At 39.3% G+C, this 24,399-nt stretch overlaps 3 protein-coding genes across 3 annotated transcripts in view; 2 read left to right on the top strand and 1 right to left on the bottom strand.

Moving 5' to 3' along the window:
- PMPCB (peptidase, mitochondrial processing subunit beta) overlaps positions 1–13,457 on the top strand; it is a 30,133-nt gene extending 16,676 nt beyond the window's left edge. Inside the window, exons 9-13 of the mRNA XM_073652268.1 lie at positions 2,457–2,617; positions 10,904–10,989; positions 11,540–11,628; positions 12,240–12,315; positions 12,702–13,457. Of these exons, the coding sequence (XP_073508369.1) occupies positions 2,457–2,617; positions 10,904–10,989; positions 11,540–11,628; positions 12,240–12,315; positions 12,702–12,766 (477 nt within the window). The 3' untranslated portion in view covers positions 12,767–13,457. The remainder of the gene's footprint in view (positions 1–2,456; positions 2,618–10,903; positions 10,990–11,539; positions 11,629–12,239; positions 12,316–12,701) is intronic.
- The window catches only part of DNAJC2 (DnaJ heat shock protein family (Hsp40) member C2), a 35,883-nt gene continuing 24,935 nt past the window's right edge, over positions 13,452–24,399 (bottom strand). Inside the window, exons 16-17 of the mRNA XM_073652267.1 lie at positions 17,988–18,145; positions 13,452–13,593 (exon numbers count right to left, since the gene is read on the bottom strand). Of these exons, the coding sequence (XP_073508368.1) occupies positions 13,519–13,593; positions 17,988–18,145 (233 nt within the window). The 3' untranslated portion in view covers positions 13,452–13,518. The remainder of the gene's footprint in view (positions 13,594–17,987; positions 18,146–24,399) is intronic.
- On the top strand, positions 20,402–22,770 carry LOC141165091 (uncharacterized). The gene is made up of 2 exons (XM_073650729.1): positions 20,402–20,803; positions 21,015–22,770. The coding sequence occupies exons 1-2, from the start codon at positions 20,602–20,604 to the stop codon at positions 22,646–22,648; spliced, it is 1,836 nt and encodes a 611-aa protein (XP_073506830.1). The 5' UTR covers positions 20,402–20,601; the 3' UTR covers positions 22,649–22,770.

The raw sequence follows: 24,399 nt of genomic DNA, 5'->3' as shown, positions 1-24,399 counted from the left end.
TGGGTTTGCACAAGGACTTTGTATGACATTACCGGTCTTGTTAAGTCTCCATCTTCACATCAGGTTCTCATCAAAGTGATTCATTAAAGGACCTGAAATAAGATATAATTACCTGGATTAACTGAAGGACCTGCATGACCTCATTTGTTACATGATCCAGGTAAATCATTAAAGGACCTGAAATAAGATATTGCTCGGAATAACTCAAGGACCTGCTTGATGTTGGTCATGGGATCAGAGTGAACTATTAAAAGTACCTGAAATTCGGTATAATTACCTGTATTAACTCAAAGACCTCTGTGCATACGCGGCGGCCATTTTGCTGCTGGTGCCAATTTATTTATTTTTTGCTCCAATAAAATGGCCGCAGCGCATGCGCAGTGGCTTCTGTCTGCAAACGATAGATACTACTGCGCATGCACGGGCGGCGGCGCAACTTTGCTGGGGTTACTTCCAGCAAAGACCACAATATGAACTGAGCAAGAGCAGTATTTAAAATAGTGGGCAGGTCACTGAAGGTTCAGTGACCTGTCATTTAAGCTCATAAGCATGAATATAAGAACAGAGCCCCAAATAAAGCCCCGTCCCAGAGCTCGAGAATCTCATTATCTCCAAACTGCCATCAAAAATTAAACAACAACCACAGGACTGATTTCATTGACCCAGGTATCATTTTTATCAGTGTAACGGCACCAAACTGACAATGCCTGTAGTTTACTGAGCAAAATCCTGATGGCAGGTTCCCTTTAATACAATTAGGAGAGGAGGTGATATGAATAGTTTTTTCTCTACAGTTCCCATAAGATGACAAGTTGCCCTCATGTTGGGAAATACGTAAAAATAATCATATGAAGACTGACAGCATGCAAACAATATAAATACTATACAAGAGAGGGAAGGAGAAAACTACGACAATGCAATGAGATTCCATGGAAAATGGATTAGTGCAATGAAGAAAGGGAAAGGGTAGCAAATAGTGGAGGAGGGGGTAAAAAAAGTGATAATAGAGGATGGGAAAAGATGGGGGGGAAAAAGTGGAACGGCAAAGCAGGGGATGGTGGGGAGAGGCGCATCACTAGGAAGGAGTAAAAAGTGAGAATTGAAAAATATATTCAAAGGAATGGAACAAAAGAAATATTTTCATTTAGTTCTGCTGGGGTTACTGTATATAGTATGGAAATCCATTTTGTTTCTCTCTAGACTAAGATTCACCCCAACTTGCCATATATAGCCCCTCATCTGCTATATAATGTGAAGAGACACAAGAAGATCATGCTGCGCTTTCTAACAATTCTTTTACCTCACCCCAAAGTTGGATTCAAGTGCACACAACTCAGGATCTTACTAATAGCAGAATGAAGAGAAGGAATCCATCTTCATCTGCTGTTCACACTACCCAATTCACCGGTTCAGAGTCAATTGCAAACTGAGAGTTATATAGTGGACAGAGATATAGTTTTATTTCTTATGTACACACACAGGACAGCTTATTCTGAAAATCTTACCGGAAAGAATGTCTATCTATAAAAATAATCTCAAGGAAGAACCAATGAAATACGGATTAGGGTTTACAGAGTAATTATGACAGAATGGTAGTTTCAAGTCTATACCACATTATATAAATTTAGTAGAAAGTACGATGTAAAAGGAAAACAGCCGATACGTAATTCAAATTCAGACCGTACAACTCCTTTTATAGGTGTATGGGTGCACGGTCTATGTGGGCTAGCCACCCTCACCCAAGTATTCATATATGTAGAGAAAAGTAGAACAGTGCCACAGAGTCTTACAGGTTTGCCTCAACCATTTTTTAAATTTCTGAAATTTTAGACTCAACAAAAACACGTTTTTTTTAATTCTTCATTACATGCAACACTTTGGGTCAAGAGACCCTTCATCAGCCTGTATGATAAGTGCAACAGACAAAATAACAGGATTTTTCGTTATGGGTCTAGTGAAAGACTCAAGTCCGCCTCCTACTGACACTAAGCTAAACTGATTAACTTAATGCTAGTCCCTGGGATGTACACTGCTGGAGAGGAGCTGGTTTGTTTGTGCACGGTGGCAGCAGCATACACCCATGGTATCCTGTGTCCCCCAATGAAGCGATAGAGAAAGATAATTTACACATATATCTGTACTCACTAACAGGAAAAAGCCAAAGCAAATACAAAAAGCTTATAACTTTTATAAGAAAAATCTGTATCTTGGTTCATATTGATGCAGAACTAGGATGTAAGACGTCAAACTAGATACTTAGAGCTACCTGATTATAGCAGGTGCTGCAAAATATGACAGGATGGCTGAGCATAAGGGAATATACTGGCTGAAGATTAAATTGGTGATGGAGTGCTGTTCTACCTTTCTCTACATATGGACTGGCTTTACCTTATAAGACGACTCCGTTTTTTTATATATATCAATAATGTCTTTTTTTTTTTCTTACCATTGTGCAGAATTTGTCCAGTAAACTTGCTCAGATTACGTGTCATGGGAACTTGTGCCACAGCTTCCAGTCCTTCAATACCTGTTATACTGACACTGGACTGTGGGGCCTGTACATGGTCTGCGAGCCAAATTCAGTGGAAGACATGATGCACTTTGTACAAAAAGAATGGTAAGTTTCCTAAAGGGAAATGCTTTAGTAATGACTACCTGGTTGCATGGATTAGTTGGAATCTTCAAGACCCCAAGCATATGCTGGGAAAAATTACTACAAATTTAATAATGTCTGGAAATGTATGCTTTGTTCCTAAATTGTTATAGCTTTCCGCCAGATTTTATCCATTACTATGCAATGGTTGAAATTTGCTGCAAAATCTGCTTGAAATATTTACATTATACAGTCATGGCTGAAAGTGTTGGCACCCTTGAAATTGTTCCAGAAAATTAAGTATTTCTGCCAGAAAATTATTGCAATTACACATGTTTAGTTATACACGTTTATTTCCTTTGCGTGTATTGGAATAAAACAGATAAAGGCAAATTGGACATAATTTCACACTAAACCCCAAAAATGGGCTGGACAAAATTGTTGGAACCTTTCCAAAAATGTGGGTAAACAACTTTGTTTCAAGCATGTGATACTCGTTCAAACTCACCTGTGGCAAGTAACAGGTGTGCGCAATATGAAACTCACACCTGAAACCAGATAAAAAGGGGAGAAGTTGACTTAATCTTTGCATTGTGTCTGTGTGTGCCATACTAAGCATGGCGAACATAAAGAGGAGAAGAGAACTGTCTGAGAACTTGAGATCCAAAATTGTTGAAAAATGACAATTTCAAGGTAACTAGTCCATCTCCAGAGACCTTGATGTTCCTTTGTCCACGGTGCGCAACATAGTCTAGAAGTTTACAACCAATGCCACTGTAGCTAATCTCCCTGGACGTGGACAGCAGAGAAAAACTGATGAAATGTTGCAACGCAGGATAGTCTGGATGGTGGATAAAAAGCCCCAATCAAGTTCCAAAGAAATTCAAGCTATCCTGTAGGGTGCATCAGTGTCAGCGCAAACTATCTGCATTTGAATGAAATGCTATGACGGGAGACCCAGGATGATCCCACTGCTGACACAGCTATAAAAAAAACTAGACTGCAGTTTGCCAAAATGTACATGAAAGCTAAAATCCTTCTGGGAAAGTGTCTTGTGGACAGATGAGACCAAGAAAAGAACACCGTACCTACAGTCAAATATGGTGGAGGTTCAAAGATGTTTTGCTGCCTCCAGCACTGGGTGCCTTGACTGTGTGCAAGGCATCTTGAAATCTGAAGATTACCAAAGGATTTTGGGTCGCAATATAGCGCCCAGTGTCAGAAAGCTGGGTTTGCATCCAGCAGGATAATGACTCCATGCCTACTTCAAGAAGCACCCAGAAATGGATGGAAACAAAGCGCTGGAGAGTTCTGAAGTGGCCAGCGATGAGTTTGGATCTAAATTCTAAGTCCTATTGACACCTGTGGAGAGATCTTAAAATTGCTGTTTGGAGAAGGCACCCTTCAGATATGAAAGACCTGGAGCAGTATGCAAAAGAAGAGTGGTCCAGAATTCCAGTTGAGAGGTGTAAGAAGCTTGTTAATGGTTATAGGAAGCAATTGATTGCAGTTATTTATTCCAAAGGGTGTGCAACCAAATATTAAGTTGAAGGTGCCAACAATTTTGTCTGGCAAATTTGGGGGTTTTGTGTTAAGATATGTCCAATTTGCCTTTTTTTTCTCTTTTTTTTTTGTGGTGTTCCAATACACACAAAGGAAATAAACATGTAATTGCAATAATTTTCGGGGAGAAATAGTTCATTTTATGGAACTATTTAAATGGTGCCAACACTTTTTTATGGCCATGACTGTAAACTGTGGAAATTTTTGTATGTATATGGATAGATCGATCTATATCTCTACACATCCCTGTTAAAATGCCAGGTTTTTGTCATCTAAAAAAAATAATACCAAGAAAAATTGGTCTTTTTGAGCAGGAGTTCATAAGCATGGCACATCTAGAATTGCCAATATTTGCCCACTCTTCCTTGCAGTAGTTCTCAAAATCTGTCACATTGTGAGAGCATCTCCTGTGAATAGCTCTCTTCAGGACACCCACAGATTTATATTTGGATTCAGGTCTGGGCTCTGGTTGGGCCATTCCAAGCCTCTGATCTTTTCTGGCAACCCATTATTTTCTTTATTTGGAGGTATGCTTATGGTCTTTGCCATGCTGAAGGATGAAATTCCTCTTCTGCTTCTTAGCAAACGCCTGAAGGTTTTGTTTCAAAATTGATAAATATTTGGAACAGTTTAGAATTCCCTCCACTTTAATTAAAGCTCCAGTTATATCTGCTGAAAAACAGCCCCAAAGCATATAATGCTGCCTCCACCATGCTTCACTGTGGGTATGGAGTTCCATTAATGATGCACATTGTTGTAGAGCATAAAAACCTTTTAAAATAAAATGTTATTGAATATGCATTAAAACAAGGAACTAAAACCCAAACAATACAAAAATATCCCCTAACTGGATAGATAAATATCTTCACACCAAAACAATTGTATTGTACCCTACAATCTCCATCAGATACACCATGCTGGAATTTTTATCTATTCTTCCACCAATTATCTGGGTCTCCTGATGAACCAAATACGGGGAAACATGTCGAGGCATGAAATAGGAAAGATAAGTAGCCTATGATCTTTAACGCTGACAGTATATTGTTTTCAATTATACCATATAGTAGTGAAGGAAGGTTATATCTGACCCTCAACAGTCACACCCCTATAAGTTGTAAAGTGGCTTGAGTTTAATTGTTACTACCATCTATCACCATAGATTAATATTTTATCTTCATCCTTTGTAAACCTTGTGTATCCACCCTTCATTAATGTTATATACACTACCGTTGAAAAGTTTGGGGTCATTTAGAAATTTCATTATTTTTGAAAGAAAAGCACATTATTTTTCAATGAAGCTAACATTAAATGAATCAGAAATACACTCTATACATTGTTAATGTGGTAAATGACTATTCTAGCTGCAAACGTCTTGTTTTTATTGCAATATCTACATAGGTGTATAGAGGCCCATTTCCAACAACCACCACTCCAGTGTTTTAATGGTACATTGTGTTTGCTAACTGTGTAAGAAGGCTAATGGATGTTTAGAAAACCCTTGCACAAGTATGTTAGCCCAGCTGAAAGCGGTTTGGCTGATTTGTGAAGCTATAAAATTGACCTTCCTTTGAGCTAGTTGAGAATCTGGAGCATTACATTTGTTTGTTCTATGAAATTCTCAAAATGGCCAGAAAAAGAGAACTTCCATGTGAAACTCGACAGTCTATTCTTGTTTTTAGAAATGAAGGCTATTCCATGCGAGAACTTGCCAAGAAACTGAAGATTTCCTACAACGGTGTGTACTACTCCCTTCAGAGGAGAGCACAAACAGGCTCTAACCAGAGTAGAAAGAGAAGTGGGAGGCCCCGCTACACAACTGAGCAACAAGACAAGTACAGTAGAGTCTCTAGTTTGAGAAATCGACGTCTCACAGCTCCTCAACTGGCAGCTTCATTAAACAGTACACGCAAAACGCCACTGTCAACGTCTACAGTGAAGAGGTGTCTCCAGGATGCTGGCCTTCAGGGTGAAGTGGCAAAGAAAAAGCCATATCTAAGACTGGCTAATAAAAGGAAAAGATTAATATGGGCAAAAGAACACAGACCTTGGACAGAGGAAGATTGGAAAAATGTTTTATGGACAGACGAATCAAAGTTTGAGGTGTTTGGATCACACAGAAGAACATTTGTGAGACGTAGAACAACTGAAAAGATGATGGAAGAGTGCCTGACGCCGTCTGTCAAGCATGGTGGCGGTAATGTGATGGTGTGGGGTTGCTTTGGTGCTGGTAAAGTGGGAGATTTGTACAAGGTAAATGGGATTTTGAATAAGGAAGGCTATCACTCCATTTTGCAATGCCATGCCATACCGCTTGATTGGAGCCAATTTCATCCTACAACAGGACAATGACCCAAAGCACACCTCCAAATTATGCATGAACTATTTAGGGAAGAAGCAGGCAGCTGGTATTCTATCTGTAATTGAGTGGTCAGCGCAGTCACCAGATCTCAACCCCATTGAGCTGTTGTGGGAGCAGCTTGACCGTATGGTACGCAAAAAGTGCCCATCAAGCCAATCCAACTTGTGGGAGGGGCTTCAGGAAGCATAGGGGGAAATTTCTCAAGATTACCTCAGCAAATTAACAGCTAGAATGCCAAAGGTCTGCAATGCTGTAATTGCTGCAAAGGGAGCATTCTTTGACGAAAGCAAAGTTGAAGAAGAAAATTATTCCTTCTAATAAAAAAATCATTATTTCTAACCTTGTCAATGTCTGGACTATATTTTCTAATCATTTTGCAACTCATTTGATAAATAAAAGTATGAGTTTTCATGGAAAACACAAAATTGTCTGGGTGATCCCAAACTTTTGAACGGTAGTTCAAAAGTAAGATCATGAATAGCATAGGGTAAAACAGTGTCATCTAGGGAAAGCCAATGTCGAGCGGGGATGCCACTTATTGCTTCTTCTTAGGGTGCCAACCTCCCCAGTTAGGCAGCTGTATCACAATAGGATAACACTGTAGGGTACAATATATAATAATAATCTTTATTTTTATATAGCGCTAACATATTCCGCAGCGCTTTACATACATTATCGTCGCTGTCCCCATCGGGGCTCACAATCTAGATTCCCTATCAGTAGGTCTTTGGAGTGTGGGAGGAAACCCACGCAAACATGGGGAGAACATACACACTCCTTGCAGATGTTGTCCTTGGTGGGATTTGAACCCAGGACCCCAGCACTGCAAGGCTGCAGTGCTAACCACTGCGCCACCGATTAGAAAATTGCCTCTCTCTAAATCTCAATTTCAGGGCTCTAAAAGTAACCAGTGACCTTCACAGGGATGTATTAAGAGAGTATACGAAATCAGATGCAAAAAAAGTAACCAAATTTAATAACCTAAAAAAAGTAATAAAACAAATTTTACAACTACCTCCAAATAGCCTCCAGTTTTCAGGACATAATTATTACTAAACATTAAAATTAGGTAAAAACTTAATTGTAAGGTACTTAGATGCTACTGGAGTCAAGTTCACTCATCTTCAGACGTTAAAAGTTCAGCAGAAGAAACACATTGGCGGAGAAAAAAAAGCAAGGTTGGCGGATCATAGCAGAGATTTATTACGTGCTCAGACGCAATGTGCCTGAGAGGCGATTTCTAAGAAATAACTTTATTTCTACGAAATATCCACAAATTTTGCATTATTCATTCATAAAATAAGCAATTTTTGAAAAGAAAAAAAAAGTATGAACCTTCAAAAGTGAGAACCTTCAGGTGCAATGCCCCTGCTCTCCACAAGGACGTCGGTAAAACGGAGTGTGGGGGGGTGTTTAAAGCAGCACTAAAAGATAGGAAGGTACCGAGAGGGGCGGGATCCCCTGCAGTCTTGGAGAGGGGGAAACAAAAACATGTGAGCTGTGCCGGTCAGGCCTATTGCACCTGACACAGGGTTAAGTCACTTCTTGATTACTTTTTTTTAGTGTTCCCTGGTACAGTAGTGTTCAAAATAATAGCAGTCCAATAGGACTAACCAGATTAATCACTGTTTTTGGTATAAATAAATTGTTTGACATGTGGTAATTTTACCAGTTTGTGCAGTAGATTCTAAGAAAACCAACAGACTCAGCATTCATGCTCTTCATGTTTTTGAGTCTGTGTATTTGAATCATTAATTGAAAGGGGGTGTGTTCAAAATAATAGCAGTGTGGAGTTCAATTAGTGAGGTCAATCATTCTATGAAGAAACAGGTATGAGTCAGGTGGCCTTTATTTAAGGGTGAAGCCAGCACATGTTGTACATGCATTTCTCCTTGAAAGCCCAAGAAATATGGGTCGTTCGAGACATTGTTCAGAAGAACAGCGTACTTTGACTAAAAAGTTGATTGGAGAGGGTAAAACTTCTATAAAAGTGAAGACAACGATAGTCTGTTCAGCCAAAATGATCTCCAATGCTTTTAAAATGGAAAGCAAAACCAGAGAGACGCCGAAGAAAACGGAAGACTACCATTCGAATGGATCGAAGAATAGCCAGAATGGCAAAGGCTCAGCCAATGATCAGCTCCAGGATGATCAAGACAGTCTCAAGTTACCTGTGCGTACTGTGACAGTTAGAAGACGCCTGTGTGAAGCTAATCTCTTAGCAAGAAGTCCCTGCAAAGTCCCACTGGTAAAAGAAAAGACATGTACTGAAACGGATGCAATTTGCCAAAGAACACATCAACTGGCCTAAAGAGAGATGGAGAAACATTTTGTGGACTGATGAAAGTAAAATTGTTCTTTTTGGGTCCAAGTGCCGCAGACAGTTCGTCAGACGACCCCCAAACTCTGCATTCAATCCACAGTACGAGGGTCAGTCAATAAGTAATGCCTCCTATTTTTTTTCTCCTTAAGTAAGGTAGTTATGTTAAATATTCGAATTTGGCACAATTCCTCAAACCTTCTTCTCCAATCCACTCGAATTCATGAGAGACTGAAAAATGTGTACGGTGATGCAACAGTGGATGTCCGTACTGTTAGACGATGAGTTCGTCGCTTTAACACAGCTGAAGGGCCATTACCGTTGGCTGACAAAATGCGGAGTGGCAGGCCAGTAACCGCAGTGACTCCAAGCAACATTCAGCGAGTCAATGACCTCATTCGTGGTGACCACCTGCAGATGAGTTGTGTGGCATTATCTGCCTCAGTAAAGGCAGTGTGATGAAAATTATTGGACAACTGGAATACAGAAAAGTTTGTGCACGGTGGGTCCCAAGAATGCTTTTAACAAGGGCATGTATTCCAGCATGGTAAAACGGTGGACCAAGACTGTGGAAATGGATGGAGATTATATTGAAAAGTGACAAATTAATCGTTAATGTTGTGGTTTTCAACCTATGTAATTGCATTTGAATTTCTTGCCAATTAAAAGGAGAAAAAAAATAGGAGGCATTACTTATTGACTGACCCTCGTATTAAAATACTTGAAGAGGTCATGTTGCCTTATGCTGAAGAGGATATGCCCTTGAAATGGGTGTTTCAACAAGACAACGACCCTAAACACACCAGTAAATAAGCAAAATCTATAGAATTGAGGTTATGGAGTGGCCAGCCCAATCCCCGGACCTTAATCCAATAGAACACTTGTGGGGGGACATCAAAAATGCCATTTGTGAGGCAAAGCCAACAAATGCCAAAAAATTGTGGAATGTAAGTCAAAGCATCCTGGGCTGGAATAACAGTTGACAGGTGCCAGAAGTTGGTTGACTCTATGCAACAAAGATGTGAAGCAGTTCAAAAAACAAAACAAAACTGGGTATACAACTAAATTTTAGGTTAGTGATTCACAGGAATGCTAAATCCTCAAAAAAAAATGTATTGAGAGTTTCTAAAGACGAAAGCTGACACTGGGCTGTTCTAAAAAATAGCAATGTTCATTTTATGTAAAGTAGTTAAATTATATAAGTTTCTCTTCATGTTTTGAATTTGAAAAGAGTGTGCAATGTTCCCAATGCATGGAAATAAAAACTAGTTTAAAGAATTTGCGCTTAACTCCTATTTTTGAACACTACTGTATACCTAATACCATGCAAACATATGTACTCTTATCCTGATAACCTTCATCAATGAAATCACTTTGCGGTATTGTAAGATATTTACAGATCATAGCTTCTGCCTTTTTAAAATGCTGTTAAAATGTCTGGAAAATCTTACTAGAACAGCTAAACTTAACATGAAGTTAATAAGCCTTGCAGCACTGGGTCCTGGGTTCAAATCCCACCAAGGACAACATCTGCAAGGAGTTTGTATGTTCTCCCCGTGTTTGCGTGGGTTTCCTCCGGTTTCCTCCCACACTCCAAAGACATACTGATAGGGAATTTAGATTGTGAGCCCCAGTGGGGACAGTGCCCATAATGTCTGTAAAGCGCTGTGGAATTAATGGCGCTATATAAGTGAGTAAACTAAATAAATACGAATAACTTTAAATTATGGCAGCTGTGTACTGACTACTATTTAACATGAGGATAAGTGTGTGGATAAGTCTGAACACAACCACAGCCCCCAACTATAAGTTGGTGTTCACAATTATGCAACTACATTATTTTATATTCATATCCCCCTCAAATGATTTTTCTTTATCAATGGAATTGTACAAATTATGGGTAACCTTTAAAGTGGAAACACTTCTGAAATTATTTTTTTCTTTTCACATAACAAAACCTGGCATTTTAACAGGTGTGTAGACTTTTTATATCCACTGTACTTTCATTTCTGTTCCCAGAAACAAATATAAATGAAAGTCTGTGACCATTCTTTGTGTTACCTACTAGGATAAGACTCTGCACAAGTGTTACAGAAAGTGAAGTTGCAAGAGCAAAAAATCTGCTGAAAACAAACATGTTGCTTCAGTTGGATGGTAAGAGCATCAATGTCGTTGTAATGTATCCTATAAGTCTTAGGCTATGTGCACACATGTTTTTTGCTGCGTATTTGCAGCAGATTTTTATGTAAATTTTCAGCTGCGTCTGGCAGTACCAGCAAAGTGTATGAGAAAGCAGAATTCACTGTTCCCACATGTTGCTTTTTGTTTGCTGCGTATTTTCTGTGATTAGAAAAACGCTGAAAGAATTGACATGTCACTTCTTTCAGAGTTTTTTTTCACCCATAGGAAGTAATGGGGGGGGGGGGGATGAAAAAAACGCTACAAAAACGCACCTGCGTATTTTGCTGCATATTTGCAGCGTTTTTGATGGCAAAATAGAATGGGAGTCTTTTTTTCATAGAACTTTGTGCATTACTAAATAGAGACAGAAGGACAGTGGAAAAAAACGCAACCATAAACGCAACAAAAAACACCGCTAAATTCCTGCCAGAGAAAAGTTATCAGCAGATTTTGGTGCAGAAAAAACACAACGTGTGTGCACATACCCTTAGGATTTTAATCATGTCACTTGCTGTTTGTGAAGGTTCAACTCCTATTTGTGAAGACATTGGCCGGCAAATGTTGTGTTATAACAGAAGAATACCTTTGCCTGAACTGGAGGCAAGAATTGACGTAAGTTTTACATTTTAAATGTATTTTATCTTTTAGCCTTTTACTAACTAGCGCTTACTTCTGAATTTACATTTAAGGAATTCTAAGTTGCAAGGTAAAAATGCAAAGGTTGGGGGTTTTTTTGTTTTTTTTATTCTGAAGACTACATGGATCCTAGTTTTTTTTCATGACTAGTCTTAAGAAATTTGGCAACTTAGGTTTAAGAGTATGGTATTACTATGAAGTAAAGCAATTATGTGCTTTATTAAATGTGGGACAGTAAATTGACAACTTTGTGTGCTACAACAGCCATGTCATAGGGTCAGGGACATAAAAAAAAAAAAAAAAGTGCTAATAGTGGAGCAGAGGACCCTATTTTTCTACAATAGTTAGGTTACAGCAAATATAGTACTGTCGATATATATACACCTTGAATCAGAATACCAGTTCAAGTTATGTGGCTCTTGAATGGTACAATTAAAAAAAATTTGGCACTCGGGACAAAAAAGAAAATTGTGCACCTCTGCTCTAAAGTGTTACCTTTATAATAATGCCTCCTCTGCTAGTGCTAGTGAACAGTGCATTATAGAATGTAAGCCACATGCACAACAATCTTCTTCATTCTCATTTAGTTAATTGATGCCCAGACCATACGAGACGTGTGCACCAAATATATTTACGACAAGAGTCCAGCAATAGCAGCAGTTGGTAAGTATCATATCAATACTTTATTTAGCAAAAAGTTCTGATGATACAGGGGAGGGATAGTATACTTGGTAACACCCAGCCACTTGAAATTCTTAATATTGTATTTTTACTACACATCATCAGTAAACACAGTACTAGATACAGGTTGTTCAGGGTTTACGAGTAGTGCAGAAGGACAGATTTACTCTAACCACACCATTGGTATTAAAGGAATTTTCCCATAGCCATTGGATAGGTTATAAATGTTTGACTGCTAGAACTTACTCTATTCAAACACCTCATTGGAGGAACAGTGGCTGTAGCACTGACGAACCAGAGGCCAAAGCTAGCAAATACTTTAATACCCATTCTCTCCACTTATATCAAATTGTTTTGCTTTTTATCAGGACCCATTGGACAGCTTCCTGAATATGACCGGATTCGCAGTGGCATGTACTGGCTTAGACAGTAGTCAAAGTTGTTCCAGTAACATATTTATATTTTAAGTTTTCATGTGATTTTCAGGAAGCATTTTGTAACTTGGCTAGTTCTTGATGCAGTTGAATCCCACTTATGCTGAAATGTTGATCAGCACTGATTACTGCAATTAAAAGCACTTATTATGGAGCCTCCATAGTTAGGCCACGTTCAGTATATGGTCAGTATTTTACATCTGTATTTGTACGCCAAAACCAGGAATGAACATCCACTCCTGATTTTGGCTTACAAATACTGAGGTAAAATACTCAACATGTGAACGTGGCCTTATGCAGCAAAGCAGAAGTTTACCGGGTCGTTAACATTGAAAGTGCTTTTAGCTACAGTCATTTGCAAACCACACTGATGAAAATGTGGGCTTCGTTTTCAGCAGCAACACGTAAACTCAACTTTAACTTTATGAGCCTTGTAGGTCTCGATTGTTTTTTTTGTAAAGTATTGGAGAACTCATGGACATATTCTTAGACCACTGTTGGAGGCTTTCGATTGAATACTCAAACAGGATGATGTGCCACTACCCGAGCCATAGACTTTAGTGAAGTAAACAATCCAAAACATGCTACTTCGGACTGTGGTTTCAGTGATGTCCATCTTTTAAGCTGAATAGTCCATTGGCAGCAAGTCTAAATACTGTACACAAAAATAAATAAAAACTTCTAACCAAATACTTGTGCAGCATTTGCTTATTTTATTATAAAACATAAACACACAAACAGGTAGACAAGTTTATTTCTTTGTCTTTGTTGCATTAAAGACTTGTTCTTGAGCAGCTTTCTTGGCCTTTACCATCTCTACAAGCTCCTATGAAAATCAAAAACATGAAATTTGTTTATTAAAGCATGTGGTGGTTATCACAAATTTCCCATTTAACCCCTTTCTGACGATGTACGCAATAATACGTCCCTGTGCCCTATGAACCTGGTACGTATTATTACGACATGGCGATCGCGCCCACACACAGGCTGTACGGGCGCGATCGCTGATGGGTGTCAGCTGATTTTGATAGCTGGCTCCCAGCACTTTAACATGCTGAATGCTGAGATCGCAGCATTTAGCGAGCGAGCAGAGGGACAAAAGCCCCTCTGCTCTTGGAGCAGAGACCCTGCGGCGTCAGCGCGAGATCCCGATCGTTGCCATGGTGACCCGATGTCATCCGGGTCACCAGGCACCAGCAAGTTAGTTTGATCATGTGCGCAGTGCATGGTCAAACTAACTTGTGTTTGCAGCACTGACTGGTTATAATGTATAGCAGTGATCCTGCACTGCTATACATTGTAACTGCGATCAGAGTGGGACTAAGTTAAAAGTGGTAAAAAAAAAATTGTAACCCATAAATAAAAAAATAAAACTATAAAAGTACACATTTGGTATCGCCACGTCCGGAACGACCTGACCTGTAAAACTGTCCCACTAGTTAACCCCTTTAGTAAAACACTAAGGGAAAAAAAAATTGTTTTAATCATACCGCCAAACAAAAAGTGGAATAAAATGCGATCAAAAAGACAAATTTAAATAAAAATGGTACCGCTGAAAACTTTGTCCTGCAAAAAACAAGCTGCCATACAGCTCCATCAGCCAAAAAAGAAAAAAGTTATAGCTCTCAGAAAAAAGCGATGCAAAAAATTTTTTTTTTCTATAATAGTTTGTGTAAAAGCGCCAAAACATAAAAAAAAAGAATAAATGTGGTACCGCTGTAATTGTACTGACCTGAAGAATAAAGCTGCCTTATCAATTTTACCACAAGCGGAACGGCATAAAAAAAAAACCAAACAATTCCTAAATTGTTTTTTTGTTTATTCTGCCCCCCAAAGATTGGAATAGAAAGTGATCAAAAAATGTCACGTGCCTGAAAATGGTACCAATAAAAACGTCAACTTGTCCCGCAAAAAACAAGCAGTCACATGACTGTCTGCCGAAATCTGGAAAAATTATACAGGTGCTTCTCACAAAATTAGAATATCAAAAAGTTAGTTTATTTCATCCGTTGTAATTGAGGTGAAAGGAGCCCCGACCAAGTATTGAGTGCATTTACTGAACATACATTTCAGTAGGCCAACATTTCGGGTTTTAAAAACATTTTTCAAGCTGTTGTTATAAAGTATTCTAATTTACTGAGATAATGACTTTTGTGTTTTCATTGACTGTAAGCCATAATCATCAACATTAACAGAAATAAACACATGAAATAGATCACTGTTTGTAATGACTCTATATAATATGAGTTTCACTTTTTGTATTGAAGAACTGAAATAAATTAACTTATTGATGATATTCTAATTTTGTGAGAAGCACCTGTAGCTCAAAATATAGTGATGCGAAATAGTCTTTGCAAAAAAAAAAAAAAATTTTTTTTAGTGTGACAGCTGCCAAATATAAAAACCTGATATAAATCTGGTATCGCTGTAATCACACCAACCCGAAAAATTAAGTTGTCTAATCACTTATACCGCACGCGGAACAGCGTAAAAAAATAAATAAAACCAATTCTTCACCTGCTGCAGATTTGTTCATTCTGCCTCCCAGAGATCACAGTATGGCTCAGCTCACATTTATCCTGCGCTCTACGCTGAGCGCTTACACCAGGGTTTCCATGCAAGTCTCTGAAATATGTGATTCAGACGGAACCCCCGGCGGAAGATTCCCTATAATGAGGCACTGTGGACACCCTCTGGCTTGTGATCCCACAGTGTCAGTCTTTTTATTAGGAGTGCATAAAAGTGCCGTCGGACACAGTTTTGTGAACTTCTGGGAAAAAAAAAGACACTGCTAAACAGAGGCCAGACGGAGTCCAGAGTATCTCTGCTGCCTCATTATAGTGAATGGATCCCTCGGGATAGTGTTAGGATTACGGTTGGGATTTTTTCAAAAGTAAAGAATAAAAAAAAAATGATGACGACTAATGATGAGCGCAAGTGCTCGCTACTTGAGCTTGCATCGGGTATGCACCAAGTATCGCGGGTGCTCAAGTGACATGTTCAAGTTCCCTCCCCGCATGTTTCGCTGTTATATAGCCAAAAAAAAAAAACACACGGGGATTGCCTGCCATACCCCAGAAGAAATATGCGGAGATTGCTTGTGTATCTAACAACCGTGAAACATTCGGGACGGGGACTCGAGCAGGTCACTCGAGCACCTACGATACATAGTGCGTACCCGATGCAAACTCAAGTAGCTAGCACTTGTGCTCAAGACTAATGACAACATATTCAATAGGATGACCTAATGTTATAAAATTCTGCGTCGTACCTCTGAGTTCAAAATGTTCACTATACCCCTTGATAAAATCCTTGAGGGGTGTAGTTTCCAAAATGGGGTCACTTGTGGTGGGTTTCCACTGTTTAAAGAAGTTGGCCACTACTTTTTATTATTGGACCCTGTGCCCCTAAGTGTTTTTCTAATTACCTCCTGCTGTCCTTCTTGCCTGTGAGCGGCACTATCGCTAGCCGCTTACAGGCATCACGTGACCCCCGGCTGCAGCCGGCTCTGACATGCACTGATGTCACGTCAAGTTCCGGCTGCAGCCGGGGGAGACTTACTTCTGCGTTCCACGGTGGATGCTGGAATGTGGAAGGGGTTACCCCGCACGTCACACCCGGCATCCACCGCGCGCTCTCCCTCTCCCCATTCATTGGGAAAGCGCGCGGTGGATGCTCGTGTGACGCGCAGGGTAACCCCACCCACAACCCGGCAGCGGGGGCCGTGTCACTGATGTCACGCCTCACTTGACATCAGCGGCAGGATTACGTGATGCCTGTGAGCGGCCAGCGGTAGCGCCGCTCACAGGCAAGAAGGACAGCAGGAGGTAATTAGAAAAACACTTAGGGGCACAGGGTCCATTGATTGGGGCAATCAAAAAGTAGTGGCCACATCAGGGGCTCTCCAAACGAGACATGGCGTCCGCTCTCGATTCCAGCCAATTTTGCATTCAAAAAGTCACACAGTGATCCTTCCCTTCCGGACCCGGCTGTGCACCCAAACAGTGGTTTTTCCCCACATATGGGGTATCAGCGTACTCAGGAGAAATTGCACAACAATTTTTAGGGTCCATTTTTTTCTCTTATCCTTGTGAAAATAAAAAATTTGGGGCTAAAAGATCATTTTGTGGAAAAAAGTTAGATTTTTTTACTTTCACGGCTCTACGTTATAAGCTTCTGTGAAACACCTGGGGGTTAAAGGTGCTCACCATACAGCTAGATAAGTTATTTGAGGGGTCTAGTTTCCAAAATGTCACTTGTGGGGGGTTTCCACTGTTTAGGTACATCAGGGGCTCCCCAAATGCGACATGGTGTACGCTAATTATTCAAGCAAATTTTACATTCAAAAAGTCAAACGGCGCTCCTTCCCTTCGGAGCCCTGCCGTTCACTCAAACAGTGGTTTTCCCCCACATATGGGGTATCTGCGTGCTCAGGAGAAATTGCACAACAAATTTTGGGGTCCATTTTTTTCCTGTTACCCTTGCGAAAATAAAAATTTGGGTCTAAAGTAACATTTTTGTGAAAAAAGTTAAATGTTCATGGTTTTCTTCCACATTCCAAAAATTTCTGTGAAGCACCTGAAGGGTTAATAAACATCTTGAATGTGGTTTTCAGCACCTTGAGGGGTGTCACTTCTGGGTATTTTCTATCATATAGACCCCTCAATGTGACTTCAAATGTGATGTGGACCCCAAAAAAATGGTTTTGAAAATGTTGTTGGAAAAATGAGAAATTGCTGATCAACTTTTAACCCTTATAACTTCCTAACAAAAAAAAGTTTTGGTTCCAAAATTGTGCTTGTGTAAAGAAGACATGGGAAATTTTATTTATTAACCATTTTGTGTGACATGACTCTCTGATTTAAGGGCATGAAAATTCAAAGTTTGAAAATTGCTAAATTTTCAAGATTTTCACCAAATTTCAGATTTTTTTCACAAATAAACGCAAGTGATATCGAAGAAATTTTACCACTATCATGAAGAACAGTATGTCATGAAAAAACGATCTCAGAATCCGTGGGATCTGTTGAAGTGTTCCAGAGTGATTAGCTCAAAGTGACACTGGTCAGAATTGTAAAAAATTGGCCTGGTCATTAACGTGCCAACAACCTTGGGGGGTAAAGGGGTTAATACGCAAGAGGGTATATGATAACTGACATTTGATCATAAAAATGTAAGGGAAAAGACAGCGATTATTTGTCAATGCTGAACAGTACACACCTTATATCTTTTCATGCAGTCCTTCTTGGACCTGCCAGGGACAGCATCTGCAATCTTCTCCCACCTTTCAGGAGTATTTACAGGATATGTTTTCAGTGCTTGCTCAAGAAGTTTTTGTTCTTCAGTGGTCCACGGCGTAGAGGTGTCTGCACCAGGAGCTTTTAATAAAAAGAAATGTTTCATCTTTCTTCATACAAAATCAGGTTAGTTATTTCTACATTTCATCTTCCCCATGTAACTATTTCATTCATCTAAAACAGGGCTTACACCAAAAACATCCCCATTTACATATATGAAATTGGTTGCTAAAACTTTTGTGACCTAGAATCAAGCTGTCACATGTAAATATATATCCCTTAAAGAATATGGACACATTGTAGGGGAGAGGCAGCAACTTTTCTTTACTTAACCACATTTTGTGCTAAAGAATACGAACTGTGACAATTTTTCAATGAAACACAATTGCAAACATTTTTTGTCCAAAATACATGTATTTGAAAAAATGGTCCCCCCAAAGATATCCATATCATTTAAAGGGATATTCTAGTCTATACAATTTTTGACTAAATACACATCTAGAATATATCAGGGATGTATCAGTCTGTCCAAAGCCTCTATAGACTGAGCATGCTCAGTATGGCGCAATAACGACATTATGTCCAGGACGAGAGAGAGAGTACACCCCCATATTATCAGTACATTATATATACTGCGCTCAGCATAAGTGAGTGCAGCCCCTGTATTACCAGTAGATTATATATAAAGCATTTAGCATAAGTGAGTACATCCCAGTATTATCAGTACATCTTGTATATAATGCTGGACGTGTCCTTCTGTCCGAAGCCGGGATGGGTGGCGCCGGAATCAGCACGTGCGTATACTGCACTATGGCGCCATTTTATTGTAGACACTGTGTATGCAAATTCACAGACACAAGTCTTCAACAAAATGGAGCAGAATACGCAAGCGTTGACTCCTGGACCATTTTATTGAAAAATTCTACTAAGTCGTCAACCTAGCAGTGCGCACATGCCGGCCATCATCATTATCCCTATGGTCGGCGGTTGCGCACTACTATATTGACGTAGTACATTACTTCAATAAAACAGCGCCGGAGTCAGTGCGTGCGGATACCGCGGTCTCCAGCGCCGTTTTATTGCAGACACAGGATCTTTAAAAAAAAATGGTGCAGGATAGCGTGGTATGCACACGTGCTGACTCTGGTGCCATTAATAAAATTAAAAATGTACCATTAAAAATGCTCGCCACCCGTAGAACGGGTTCAATAGCTAGTTGTATTATACTAAATTATCTGAATTTTGTCATCTCCAGACCCCTCATATTAACAAAGATCTGAATCCTGCTCCCATTCGCCAGGCATTATTACTCTGCTGTATTGTAACTTACTTCATGCTCCCTTTGATACATCTATCTTACATGTCAAGATTGGGATTACACTTGGTTAACCCTAAATGAAGATCTATGCTCCCAGATATGGACCTCCTACACACAAGGCTTCCTCTGTACTTCAAGGATCAGTGTCAATCGTAATTAGGTGGTACCTTACACCAGCCCATAAATTGCCTATGCAGTCTTTGGCTAATCTCCTAGATGTTAAGCAACACACTTCACATTAGGTAGACCTGCCCAAGGGTCAAAAGTTTATGGATCAGAACTTATTTGACAATTTAGAAATGTATATAAGAAATAAAGAACATTGGGAGGCCCTCCTAAATAAATGTATTATGCATGTTCAAAAGTTCTCTCAAGTTTTAATATCCTTATGGTTAAAGTGTAACCATCATTTTAATTTTTATTTCATAAATCAATAATACACATGAAAATCAGCAACTCTGTGATATATCTTATCAGACAAATCTGCTTCTTTCTCTGCCAGAATTGATCAGTCATTATCACAATTTTCAATTCTGAACTAAAATCTGTATTCAGTAAAGACTTTCCCATTAAAACCAGGGTGGATAAAAATCAATGTTTTTTTAAAAAAAAATAAAAAAAAAAAATCTGATTTTTTTTTATTTAAATCGGATTTTTTTCAATAAACTGCTTTTTGAGGAAAATATTTTACCATCCAAAGGTTCTTCCATCATGAGATAAAGCTGAGTTGCTTAACTCAGTAGAATAAAGGCTGTATATGTGTAACATTCACAATGCCATGCTCTTCCAGAGGTTTCTGTAGGATTAGTGGGCAGTTTCTCTCCTATATTATCACAGACGCTCGCTTTACTTACGCAGTTCTCAAAACTGAATTTGACTCCGCAGAGGTCCCAGCCTCTTCTTCACGGCAAAAATGTTACAACATGAACAAAGTTGAGAAAAAGACCTTAATCCTATTGTTCTACAAACCTATGAATACAGAATCAACCCCTTCAGTGCCAAGTCCAAGAAGTTAGACAATATGTTTCTGATTGTTTGGAGTGGAATTATTCTGCACAACACAAGAAGAATGTGAATCTAAGTGTGAGGAGGAGGAAGGGCAAGCAGACAAGAAAATGAAAGTGAAACTTTGAGCACAATACTGCAGCATAGCCACAGACAGACAAGTCTGGATCTGTTTGTGTGTACGATCTGAGGTTTATTACATTCTTTCCTTATAATGGCAGCAGGCCGTAAAAGAGACCCAGTTTGGGAATATTTTAATGAAGCTCCTTCGCCTATCGGTAAGGCAGGCATGCGTGCAAAATGCAAACGATGCAATAAAGAGATGCAAGGCCTGGTGGCGCGAATGAGGCAACATCATGAGAAGTGCGGTGATGAAGATGACCAAAGAAACACTTCTGAACAGGCAGGATCTGTTGGTAAACATTTTTATTGAATCCTATTTCTAAAGACTGAACTGTCATGTGTGAGAAAAATTATATTTCTTATTATTACTGCATGTTACTGTCATTTGGTACAGTTATGAAGAAAAACAAATATTCCTTTTGGGGCAGGGGCAGTGATGTGTTGTGTACAATAAGCAGAAATTGTATAAACAATAAAATAACAGCATTGACTTTTTTTGTTTAGGGGAATTCATGGATTCTGGAAACTATCCACCTCCAAGATCATCATCATCCTGTTCTACAGTTTCAGAGTTATCCATCCAGGATAGTGCTTCATTAGCAGCAGCATCATCATCATCATCAGACACCCACAGACACATATCACCATCACCCAAAAGGAAGAAAAAACCTTTACCTCCTGGAACCACCATAGATAGGTTTGTGATAAGAACTAGCAGATTAGAAAAAGAGTTGATTGATGAAAAAATTGCCCAGTTTATTTATGCAACGAACTCTTCTTTCCGTCTGACTGAGAACCCACATTTCATTAATATGGTTCAGTCACTGAGACCAGGATACAGTCCACCCAGCAGAGCTGATGTTGCAGGGAAACTGCTGGATCAAGTGTATGACAGAGAAATGGAGCAATGTGCAACAGCTCTGGAGGGTAAAATTGTTAACCTAAGTATTGATGGGTGGAGTAATGTCCACAATGATCCTATTGTATGTGCTTGTATAACAACAGAAGAAGGTAAAGTCTTCCTTGCACAAACAACTGATACGTCAGGAAATGCACACACAGCAGAATACTTACAAGAAGTGGCAGTAAAAGCTATAGCAACATGTGAACAAAAATTCAAATGTCTAGTACGCAGTTTGGTCACTGACAATGCTGCAAACGTATCCAAGATGAGAAGAAATTTAGAAGAGCAGGGAGGGAATACAAAGCTGCTAATAACATATGGTTGCAGTGCTCATTTGCTGCACCTCTTAGCCAAAGACTTAAGTGTTCCAGAAATAAAGGCTAATGTTGTTGAAATTGCTAAATACTTCCGTAATAATCATTTTGCTGCAGCAGCTCTGAAAAGGATGGGTGGAACCAAGCTAACGCTCCCACAAGATGTTAGATGGAACTCTGTGGTGGACTATTTTGAGCAGTATATCAAAAACTGGCCTATTCTGATGACACTTTGTGAAGAAAATAGAGATAAAATAGATGGCACTGTCAAGCCCAATGTTGAGGATTTTGGCCGTAAGAGAAATGTTGAACATATGCTGAGCTTCCTGAAACCCATCTCTCAAGCTTTAAACAAAATACAGAAAAATAGCTGTTTTATTGCGGATGCTGTTGAAATTTGGAAGGAACCGAGTGAACACTTAAAAACAGAACTACACAATGACAGAATTAAATTACAAGCAGTAAACAAACGAATGGGACAAGCACTGACTCCAGCTCATTTTTTGGCAAATATTGTCAATATCCAATATCAGGGTCAAAACCTAAGTGCTGAGGAAGAGGAGTTAGCTATGACATGGGTATCCAGCAATCATCCATCTTTAATGCCAACTATAATAAACTTCAGAGCTAAGGGGGAACCATTCAAGAAATATATGTTTGCTGAAGATATTTTAAGGAAGGTCACACCAGTAAACTGGTGGAAGTCACTTAAGCGCTTGGATTTAGAGACTGTTCAAGTAATGATTTCACTTTTAACAGCAGTAGCTTCTTCTGCAGGCATTGAAAGAATATTCTCTTCCTTTGGACTCATTCATTCTAAATTGAGAAATCGGTTGGAACCCAATAAAGCAGGAAAGCTTGTTTTTCTTTTCCAGATTATGAATAGGAACAAAGAAGATGATGAAGATGACGACGAGTGAGCTACAGAGGACAGCAGGGACAGTAGTATTTAAGTTTTTCATGTGTCGGCTGGGCTGACAGTCTAAGTTTCTTAAAATATATATATATTTTGTTTAGCCAAATTAGTTAACAAACATGGATGTTTGTTTAAGCAAATAACGTATGCTGTAATGTTGTTATGGTTTCAGTTGAATAAATCTATTTAAATTGTTATTAAGGTCAGGATTATTTTTCTCCTTCCTAAGTACAACAGAACAGTGGTGTCCAAATATGAATGATTAACCCATTAAACTGGGGAGAAAAAAGTAATATAAAAAGTGATTCTAAAAATCTTCATCTACTTGCATGTTAAAGTAGCAAGAACTAGTTTAGGTAGAAACTTTGATTTAAATCACTGATTTAAATCAAGCCTTACTGACTAGTGATTTAAATCGTGATTTAAATCAGTTAGATTTAAATCAAATCCACCCTGATTAAAACAACTTACGCTTTAAGCAGATAGTTGCTCATGGTTGAGAAAGACCTTGGCACTCAGTAAAGCTACTTTGAATATATATTTTTAATGCAGTCCAAGAAAACAAACGTTTTTGTCAACATGACCTTCATCAGTGAAATCCGCTTGTTCCGATGCCTGCCCACCACGTTCCCCACTCTTTGAGAGCCACAGATCCCTGGGACCCAATCCTTCTGGAGCACAGCGTCCCCTTCCCCCTTCATCCAATCTTGATTACCCACAGCGGTCGGACTACACTGATGAAGGTCATGTTGACCGAAACTTTGTGATTTTCTTGGACTGCATTAAAAATATATATTCAAAGTAGCTTTGCCGAGGTGTTTCTCACTAATAGTTTGGTATTGGACCCTCCTCGAGCACCATAAACCGGTAGTGCTGTGGATTTCTTCCAGTTGCTCATGGTTGGCAGAATAACCTCCCTATAACAGAGCAAAAGGTGCCTCACTTCAGATATGCTGAATGAGAAACTTACTTTTAGATGGGCAAGATAAATTTCAATGAACTGGATTTCATATACACTATTGTCTATTCAATTACTACTAACCCCTTTACAACCTTGGACGTATAGGTACGTCCAAGGTCGTGTCCCTGCACTCCAGGAAGGCTCCGGCAATAAGCCCAAATCTTTTCCGGCACATGACGGCTGATCTGATCAGCTGTCATATGCACTTAACAGCCGCAGGTGGAATCGCGATCCACCCGCAGCTGTTAACATCAAACTCCAACAGCGGCATTTAACATGGCAGCGCCGGAAGCGCGTCATAAAACCCACCCATCGGCATGCTCATTATATGATCGCGGGTTGCTGATGGGTTGGCATGACAATCCGGGATCTGCAGGAGACCCCTGTGATTGTCATACTCCCATAGAGACTATTGAAGTATGCGAAAACTGAAAAAAAGTTTTGTTTTTTTTAAAAAAAAAAAGTTCAAATCACCCCTTTTTTGCCCTATCAAAATAAAACAAAAAAAATCAAAATACATATTTGGTATCGCTGTGTTCGGAATCACCCGATCTATCAATATATATAAAAAATTAATCCGATCGGAAAACAGCATAACGAGGAAAAAAAATCAAAACGCCAGCAGAATTATGGTTTTTTTTGGTCACCGCAACATTGCAATAATGGTTTATCAAAACGTCGTATCGACCCCAAAATGGTATCAATAAAAATGTCAGCTCGGCGAGCAAAATATAAGCTCTTACCTAGGCCCAGATCCCGAAAAATGGAGACACTACAGAAAATGGCGCTTTTTT

The sequence above is a fragment of the Phyllobates terribilis genome, unplaced genomic scaffold, assembly GCF_046119375.1.
Source record: "Phyllobates terribilis strain yellow unplaced genomic scaffold, ASM4611937v1 Scaffold_11__3_contigs__length_659146591, whole genome shotgun sequence".
Lineage (NCBI taxonomy): Eukaryota > Metazoa > Chordata > Amphibia > Anura > Dendrobatidae > Phyllobates > Phyllobates terribilis.
The sequence above is the reverse complement of the archived record's forward strand: the minus strand, read 5'-3'. Positions and strand labels throughout refer to the sequence as shown.